At 53.1% G+C, this 9,077-nt stretch overlaps 1 protein-coding gene across 1 annotated transcript in view; it reads right to left on the bottom strand.

The window, feature by feature from the left end:
- Window positions 1–9,077, bottom strand: part of Niban2 (niban apoptosis regulator 2) — a 50,024-nt gene that overhangs the window by 12,246 nt on the left and 28,701 nt on the right. The window contains exons 2-5 of the mRNA XM_021184392.2: window positions 7,764–7,894; window positions 3,593–3,721; window positions 2,117–2,222; window positions 959–1,126 (exon numbers count right to left, since the gene is read on the bottom strand). Of these exons, the coding sequence (XP_021040051.2) occupies window positions 959–1,126; window positions 2,117–2,222; window positions 3,593–3,721; window positions 7,764–7,894 (534 nt within the window). The remainder of the gene's footprint in view (window positions 1–958; window positions 1,127–2,116; window positions 2,223–3,592; window positions 3,722–7,763; window positions 7,895–9,077) is intronic.

The raw sequence follows: 9,077 nt of genomic DNA, 5'->3' as shown, positions 1-9,077 counted from the left end.
GGTGGGTAGGGAAGTGGGGGGCGCTATGGGGGACTTTTGGGATAGCATTGGAAATGTAATTGAGGAAAATATGTAATAAAAATATTAAAAAAAAAAAAATCTTGACCAATCACAAGCAGACTCATGCTACATTACCCTCAAGTCCACAGGGACACTTATCACTGTCTTACTTAGAACCCAAGAGGGAAGCCAGTCTCCATGCAAGTTAACCTTGGTTGTAAGTGTGACAGGGTTTAGAATCACCGTGGAAACAAACCTCTGGGCACATCTGAGAGGAAGTTTCTAGAGTAGGCTAGCTAAGGTGGAAGGAAGAGTCTCCGAAATCTGGGTGGCGCCCCATGCGTTGGGCTTCCAGACTGAGTAAGAAGGGAGCAGAGAGCAGCGTCCATTGCTCTCTGCTTTCTGATTATAAATGCAGTGTGAACAGCTGCCTCATACACATACCATGCCCTCCCCGCCACAGTGGACTACAGTACCCTGAAAGGAAAGACACATAAACAACAGTAACTATAGTCTCCTAACATCAATTGCTAGAAAGTGGCAAAATCCAGGCAGTGGCAGTGCATGCCTTTAATCCCAGCACTCAGGAGGCAGAGGCAGGCGGATCTCCGTGAGTTTAAGGCTAGACTGGTCCACAGTGAGTTCTAGCCAAGGATACAGAAAAAAACCCTGTCTCAAAAAAAAAAAAAAGAAAAGTGGCAAAATCAAAATGATTTTGGGATTGGGAGTCCATGGGATCAACAGTCACAGCGTTCTGAGAACAGTTTTGTAATGTTTCCTTGGCAACAAAAAAGTATTTCATCAAGGTAGAAGATTAAGAGTGATAATCAAGAGTTTCTTACATCCTCAGCAGGGAAAAATGTGAGCAGATCCTAGAGCAAGCTAGCCATTCCATACGCAACCACTAGGTGTCGCCATCCAGCACATTAGTAAATACTGCCGCCTGCTGGGGTCTCACCGTTGTTGCAGTGTCGAACGCAATCCTGAAGCACCGCCTGCCACTTGTCCTGTTCCGCTTCTGTCATCATGCAGAAGTAATAGTGTCGGGCATAAGGATGCCACAGGATGAGAGGGAACTGCGTTGGGCACTTAAGGATGGGGGTGGAGCCTGATTTCGATGTGGTCCCTGTAGAGAGATGTGAACAGCTGCGCTGAGGTCTAGGCTCAGGCCTAGAGAAGACAGACACCCTGTCCTGGGGACGTCACATCAGCAAGGAAGCAGCTCGCCTTCATTTTGACCCCATGGCCCAGCCAGAGTAACTGAGAAACCCGGCATCAGTGCGGATTCTTTTCCTAGAACTGGAAACAGGTGACATCTACCTTGCTCGTGTGTAAGACACTATGACACGATCAGGCTCGTTACATTGTTAAACTTCTCTTCAAATTTCAATGGCAGAGGCCAAGCTGGTGGTTTAAATATCCAGGGAAGAAGGGAGGCATGTGGGCAAACAAAATAAATACAAAGGAATTTTTCTCTATCTCTTTGGCTCTCAGGGATATTTTAGATCCAGCAAGATAACAGGCCCTGGGCTCACTGCTGTGGTCAGTAATATGACAGTAACAGTTGTGCATGGCCCAGCTCTGGGTGGCTGGGATAGGGTAGTTGCTCACACAGCCCACCCGAGGCCCTCGGGCTCCCTCAGCGCCAGGGTTCAATTGATGCGGAGGAACCTGATGTCAGAGGAGGAGGGGCTTAAAAGAACTGAGACACAGTCCTGGAACCTAGGAAGCTGGGTCCCTACAGAGCATCTACTGCCACATAAGCTTCAGTCCCAAATCCCAGGTGGGGACTGTGTAAGCCTCTGGAAGCCTCAGCAGGCTGAGAAGAACAGGAAGAAACCCTTGGCAACGCATTGCAGAGTTATCATCATCTTTCCCTGGGCCAACCGAGTCTAGGTCTAGACCCTATCTATACACAACCTGGGGCCAACTCCACCTTGCAGGCCTTCGAGTCTCCTCTTTGGGGGCTCGGGTTGTTCAAGAGATATGTAGACATTCTAAGCCCCGCTGGCTGCGCTGCAGAATGGCGCCCAAGCACGGGCTCAGGTCATCCCCTTCCCTGGCCAATCCTTAGGCCTACACAGGACAGGATGGCTGGAGACCACTGGTTCTTTACCTGGCAGGGAATTGCCGACGAGCTCCAGATACTGGTCGACAGAGGTGAGAACTTTGTAGCCTGCGCTGTTGATGACGGCCCGGGGTGGTATCTGTCGCTCATAGGCCTGAAGAGAGCAAGAGAAATGGGGCCTCAAGGTTCAGAATGTTGTCAAGCACAAACCTCACTTCCAGCTGGCCCCACGGGCTACTCAGCTACTGGTTCAAGGTTTGGGGGTGGGTACTAGATGAAGGAGGAGCAGCCACATAAAATGTTCAGCGCAGTGCCTTAGCATGTAAGGAGCCATGCTGGGGCAGCTGCTTATTAGTGACACTGATGGCTGTCACTAATACCTCTGTGACCAGCGTCTACATTGTGCTGGGGACACTGCATGTTTCGTTTCCCAGGAGGTGGCTCCTTCCAGTTCACATTGATAGGAAGTAGATGTTGGCCATGAACCAGGGCTGTCCCCAGAACCCAAGGTCTCTGTCCACTGCCTTGGCTCCAAATGTCTAGGCTCTGAGCATCACAGTGCTTCAAAGGAGACTCTGAGTATGCAGCTCTCCTTGATACAACGGGGAGGGAACTCTGCTCACTGGGGGCAGACAGATCTGCTCGGAAACAGGTCAGACAGGCCTGCCTGTAGGGCGGCGCTGGACAAGTGTTTGGCCGATGAAATAAAGTTTGTAATATAACCAGGTGGGACTTCCTGGAGGGGCCCAAAGCAAAGGCAAGTCACGGTCAGTCCCCATCTCTTCTCAGACATATCAGGGCATGAAGAATTGGGGAGATTTCAGGAACCCCGTCCAGAGATGGCACAGAGGGCCAGACTGCGCGGCACTGGCAGAAGGAGCCGGGTCTGGGAGAGGCGGGAAGGAGACTGAGGCAGGCAGAGGGTGGGCTCTGTGGTGATGCAGGGATTTTTAGTGCTTGGCAGTGACCAGAGAGCAGTGATCTCAAGGAGGGTTTAGGAGGAGGACAGCGGGACGCAGGATGAAATGACTGAGAGGACAGACAGCTGGACACAGGATGAAATGACTGAGAGGGGAGCCCTAGGCCAAGCAGACTTGGAGAAATGCAGAAGGATCAGAAAGGTTGCTTTGGTCCTAGAACTTCCATGGAGAGATGGCCCGTGGTAGGCATGAAGGGGAAGGTGTGGCGTCCGGAGCCTCAGACGGTGGAATGGGGGTTGCTGAGTAAGAACTAGGTAAGTGGGCTGGAGAGATGGCTCAGTGGTTAAGAGCACTACCTTCTCTTCCAGAGGACCTGGGTTCAATTCCCAGCACCCACATGGCAGCTCATACCTGTCTGTAACTCCAGTTCCAGAGGATCTGATGCCCTCATATAGACACATATGCAGGCAAGACACCAATGTACATGAAATAAAAATAAATTAAATTTTTTTCAAAAGTTAAAAAAAATAGCTATGTAAGCCTGGAGGAGGGTGGGCGGCCACCAGGAGCGTGGGGAAGGGTGGCTGGCTCACCCCGGACTCACCACTTTGTTCTCATACAGCACCAGCCCGTAGTTATGGGGCACCAGGCTGAAGCGGTTTCTCCACTTCTTATTGTCTTCCTGGTACTGGAAAAGGTTTCCGGAGAAGATGATGCGTTCATCCAGGGGCACCTGTGGGCAGGAGGGAACAGGGGCGGTCCCAACAAGGTGGGAGCACAGCCATCAGTGCCTGTGTTATATAACTCCTCACGCAGCACACACACACACACACACACACACACACACACACACACACACACACCACCACCACCACCACCACCACCACCACCACATCCCTGGCCTCGTCAGGACTCCGAAGCAAGACTGCACTGTACCCACTGCACAGATGGAAGCCTGAGGTTCAGGGCAGTGAGGTGCTCACTCAGGGTTCAAATAGGGTAAGAGTGGAACCCAGTCTGGACATTCATTCACAGCCATGCCAGACTAGGGGTCCTGGGGAGGGAACCGGGCAGCAGGCTGCTTCCCCTAGCCACCTGCCACTGTTACCCAGGGCTTTCACCTAGCTGGAGACAACACCCACAGGCCACACTGGATGGTCCTAATGCCTGGGAAAGCCTCTGCCCAGCTCTGGGCCTCAGTTTCCCCTCAGCTCAATGAAGACTTGAATTTGTATCCAGAGCTCCCAGCTTGGCCAAGCTGGCATGCCAGAGTCTGGGTAGGCAGAGATGCTAGGCCAGCATCCAGGCAGAGAGGAGACCTGTGTGCGCTGTAGACACGCTGGGACAGTCCTGTGAAACCCCACAAAGATGCGGGGGGACGGCAGCAGCTAGTTCTCTCATCTGTAAACTAGGGACGGTAGCTGACAAGGAGGAGGCAGGCACCAGGCAAAGCACTTGCGTGCAGACAAAGAGTGGCCACACCAGGAACCCGCCAAGTGCAGGAGACGCACTCCAGCACTCCCAGCTTCCGGTCTGATCTGGACACTGGAGGTCCAATGTCTTTACCCCAAGGGTGGGGGCCGAAGCTGAAGCTACCGAGATCACGGAAGCTTCTGGGAGGGAGGGACAGAAGCTGCAATGGACTATGGGAGCCAGAAAAATCCAGAGATTGCCAATTCTGGACAAGTTCTGTTTATTCTAGGATAAACACGGTACCAGTTACAAAATGGACGAGTGCTGTATGTATCGATGGGGGGAAAACTGTGAGTTTGTGCCAGTGCTCTGAGGCCTCTGAGAATGCAGGGGCCCCTCCTGCCTTCTTCCCTGGCCCCTTTCCCTAGCTGCCCCCTGCTGCTCCTCAGGGGAAAGCTGCCCTCCTAAAAGGAGAGCCCATTGTGCTCAAACAATAGAACCCAAGACCAGTTTCCTCTCCAGAAGAAAATATTTACAGGAAAAAAAAAAAAGGGTCTGCTCCCCTCCCCCACCGCGGGTTCTGCCCAAGAGCGGAGACTCCCACTTGGTGGTCTATATTTAGACTTCTGAAACCCAGCCCTCCAATCTGTCTTTTCTAGAAAGAGCAGCCAGGGTTTCCCTAACACCCTGGAAAGACCCCGCCCCGCTAGCTCAGCTGGGCATCTGTTTGGTGAACCGGAAGGCCCCCGGGACTGGGACCTTACAGGGACTGCAGAGGCAATGCCTGAGCCTTTGAAGACAGACTCTGCTCCCTTCCACCAAGCATAACCCCCCCAGATCCTGAGCCACCTTCCTCAGGCTGCCTGGCTGCTGCCTTAGATTTTATTTTGAAGATTTTTCTTCAAAGGTAAACTGAGGTGTTACAAGCAAGCCTGTAATCCTAGATTCAGGAGGGAGGTAGAGGCAGAGGGACATCCTCTACTACAAATGGAGTTTGAGGTTAGCCTGGGCTACATAAGACCCTATCTCAAAAGGGGAAAATTGGTTTGGGTTTTTGGGTTTTGGGTTTTGGTTATTTTTCAAATGGCAGAGTCCTGTTTTGAGCAGAAGGCCTGCAGAAGGTCCAAAATATTTCAGACCCCACAACTCAGGGCCAGCCTGGCCGCCCCTCACAGGCGCCAGAGAAGCGACTCCCCAGCCTCAGCCCCAACCCTAGCCCCTCGGTGCCCCAGTGACCCTCAGAGCAGGGAGTAGACAAGAGACTGAAAGAAACTGTTCATCACAAAACAACTATCGATTGCTTTGCTTGCTGGGGTGTGAGGTGAGTTTACAGCAGACTGGCCTTGAACTTGCGCTGTTCTGGCCTCGGCCTCCTGAGTGCTGGGATCACAGGCCGGCCACCTCACACCCAGACCCACTTGCTCTTATGACGGCTATGATTGTTTCTTTAGAAAATGACTGTGATCGTTCTGGTGACTAATGCGATTTCCCTTCTATCGGTGCCATGACTTCACGTGGTGGTCAGGCTCATGAGACACCAAGGACCTCTCAGGGACCAAGAGCACCTTCAGGCCACTGATCTGCCTACATAGCCTGTTTGACGGGATGAGCACACAGCCCTGTGAGCACATGACAAGCCAAACACAGAGAAAATGCTTAACACAGCACCAGCTCCCACTCGCCCTGGGCTCTTGGGAACCGGGCTGCCTGAACTGTTTGTTTTTGTTTGGTTTTGTTCTTTTAAAACAGGGTTTTAGGATATAGCCCTCCTTAGCCTAGGGCTTACTCTGTGCCACCACACTGGATTTGCCTGTGACCTTCATTCTAGATAGGAGAAGTAGCCGAGGCCCTGCTCATCTGGGCTGAATTACAGGTGCAGGGGGACACCTGCCAGGCCTGAGAGCGGCCATATCCAAACACCCCTTCTCTACAGTCAGTCATGACACTCAGATCGGAGACAAACATCCCAGCCTTTCTCTCCTCCCAGGGCAGGCTGAGATGGGGGAGAAAGGATCGTAGGCTAGGAATCTAAGCCAGCTCTGTCTGCCTCCAGAGTCACTGGGCTAAGTTTGGGACTTTTTGTACATAAAGACTCCTTCTGTCTGTCAGTCCCTTCCCTCTGTCTGTCAATCCCATCTCACAGTCAACCCCTCCCCACCCCCCGGGGCCTTGCTGAAGCAGCCTTCTCCAGACCAGTTGAGATTCTGGTGTCTGGTGTCAGCCAGTCATCTTCCCAGCTCCTATCTTATCCTGTAAACAGCCATAGCTGGCTGTCACCTTGAGCGGTTTGTAGAGCTATAAAGACCACGCAGCCTTAGCACCTGACCCTGCCGCCAGCAGAGTCAGCAGCAAAACTTCCCTGCAGAGCGCTCCAGGGTAGAATTCCAGCCACTTACCTACCCTCTGCCTTAAGTTGGGTAACTCAGCAGCCAAACCCACTGTTTCCTTCCTGACCTCACCCAAGCCCTGTCACCTCCAGGCCTGTCACAAGGGTCCCCACTCCAGGCCACACTGACACCCCAGGGTAGATCCAGGCAGCGTTCTCAGCAAACCTAGGCCTAATGCTAATAACAGGATAATTATTATTATATTAATGATGAGGTCGGGGAGAGCATCTGCTCTCCCAGTCCTGCCAGGAGGGAACCTAGAGCATGTGGCCTGGGACAGTGTCGATGGCTCTGTAAGGCAGGGACCATGCCACTTCCACACTGGATGGGAGGAAGCAGGACAAGGGTTTTGTCACATCTCTCTTGACAGGTGTGTAGCCTGAGCTGTCAAGACTACAGAATGTAGCTGTGACAATGAAGAGGTTGCACTGGCATTGGGGGAGGGGTTGCACTGGCAGTGGGGGAGAGGTTGCACTGGCAGTGAGGGTGGGTGGCACTGGCAGTGAGGGAGGGGTGACACTGGTAGTATGAGAGGGATGGCACTGGCAGTGGGAGAGGGGTGACACTGGCAGTGGGGGTGGGTGGCACTGGCAGTGGGAGAGGGGTAGCACTGACAGTGGGGGAGGGTAGCACTGGCAGTGGGGGTGGGTGGCACTGGCAGTGGGAGAGGGGTGGCACTGGTAATGTGGGAGGGATGGCACTGGCAGTGGGGTAGAGGTGGCACTAGCAGTGTGAGAGGGATGGCACTGGCAGTGGGGGAGGGTAGCACTGGCAGTGGGGGTGGGTGGCACTGGCAGTGGGGTAGGGGTGGCACTGGTAGTGGAGACTAGGAAGCAAGTGAGGGGTGTTATCCTCAACCTATGAAGGCCCTTAGAGACCAAACCAGCAGCATAGGGAAACTAAGGCCCAGAGAAGACAAAGGCCCATAGCAGAAGGGGTACAGAGCCCAGGCTGGACCCTCTCTATGCCTCTCACCTTGCGCCAGAGCAGCTGTGCCTGCGGTGGCCCGGTGCCCTCGATCTCATGGCGCATGCTATTGAAGAGGGAGACACCATACTGGTCCTCATAGAAGCGAAGGAACTCTGTGAGGATCTTCTCGGTTTTCTCTGAAAGGGAAGGATGCACGAGAGTGTGAGGTTGCCACAGAAACCTGGGGAATCAGGCCTGCAAGTCCCGCCTGAAAAACCGTCCACACAAAGCACAAATATCCTTTCACACAAACCGGGGCTGGTCACCTTGTTCTCTCGCACGCCAGACGAGGGCTTTGGTCATGAGCTGCCTGTACGAGGTAGGTACCCATTCCTGACGGAAAGCTGGTGAGTGGCCGTCACAGAAAACCACACCCGTCAGGCCTATGAGAGAGTTAGCCTCACCAGTGACCAAACCAGCACCAAGTGGGCGAGACTGCTTTTTCCCCTGGGTAGACAGGGGTGTGGTGAGTGGGGCCAGGGCCCCTAAGGTGTGGCTGCGTGCTCACACCTAGGATACCCTGCAGGTGAGCAAGCAGCTAACCATGCAGTGGCAGGACTAGCCAGCACAAACCAATTCTCCCAGGACAGAAAAATGCCAGGCTGTGGTGGGAGCAACTGGCAAACCTGTGACAGATGGAGGGTAACAGTCTCATGGGCTGAACAAGGACTCCTCTCTGTGAAAAGGAAAGATAACGGAGAGGCAGCAGGCTCAAGCCTTGGGGTGGAGGGCCTCACTTTCAAACACTGGAGTCATTCACTCGTGATTCAAACACACATCTCGAATTTATCTACCAAGTTAACCTCTTTGTCTCCTTCTTTTGAGACAAGATCTCATGAAGCCAGGTTGGCCTCTAACTCTCTACAAAGCAAAAGATGGCTTTGAACTCCTCATCCTCAGGTATGTGCCACCAAGCCCTGCTCATGAGTCAGGGTCAAACCCAGAGACCGTCCATGTTCGCTACACATTCCACAATGGGCTACGGCCCCGGTCCAGCAACCCAACAGCTTGCTTCTCCTAGCTGTTTGCTTATCTGGTTTCACAACAGAGAAGGGTGGGTCTGTGGCTTCCAGAACAGGCCCAGCAGGCAGCAGGCTCTCAGTTTGATCCTGCCTGCATGTCCTTGTTTACAGATGGGGAAACTGAGACAACAAGAGGGCTCAGAAGAGGAGCCTCCTGATCCTAAAAAGCTCCATTAGAACCTCAAGCTGGAGGCTGGAGAGGTGGTTCAGCAGTTATGAGCACTGACTGCTCTTCCCGAGGACCTGAGTTCAATTCCTAACAACCACATGGTGGCTCACAACCATCTGTAATGGGATC

Source organism: Mus caroli, chromosome 2 (genome assembly GCF_900094665.2).
Source record: "Mus caroli chromosome 2, CAROLI_EIJ_v1.1, whole genome shotgun sequence".
NCBI classification, from domain to species: Eukaryota; Metazoa; Chordata; class Mammalia; order Rodentia; family Muridae; genus Mus; species Mus caroli.
This window is presented reverse-complemented; position numbering and strand designations above follow the sequence as displayed.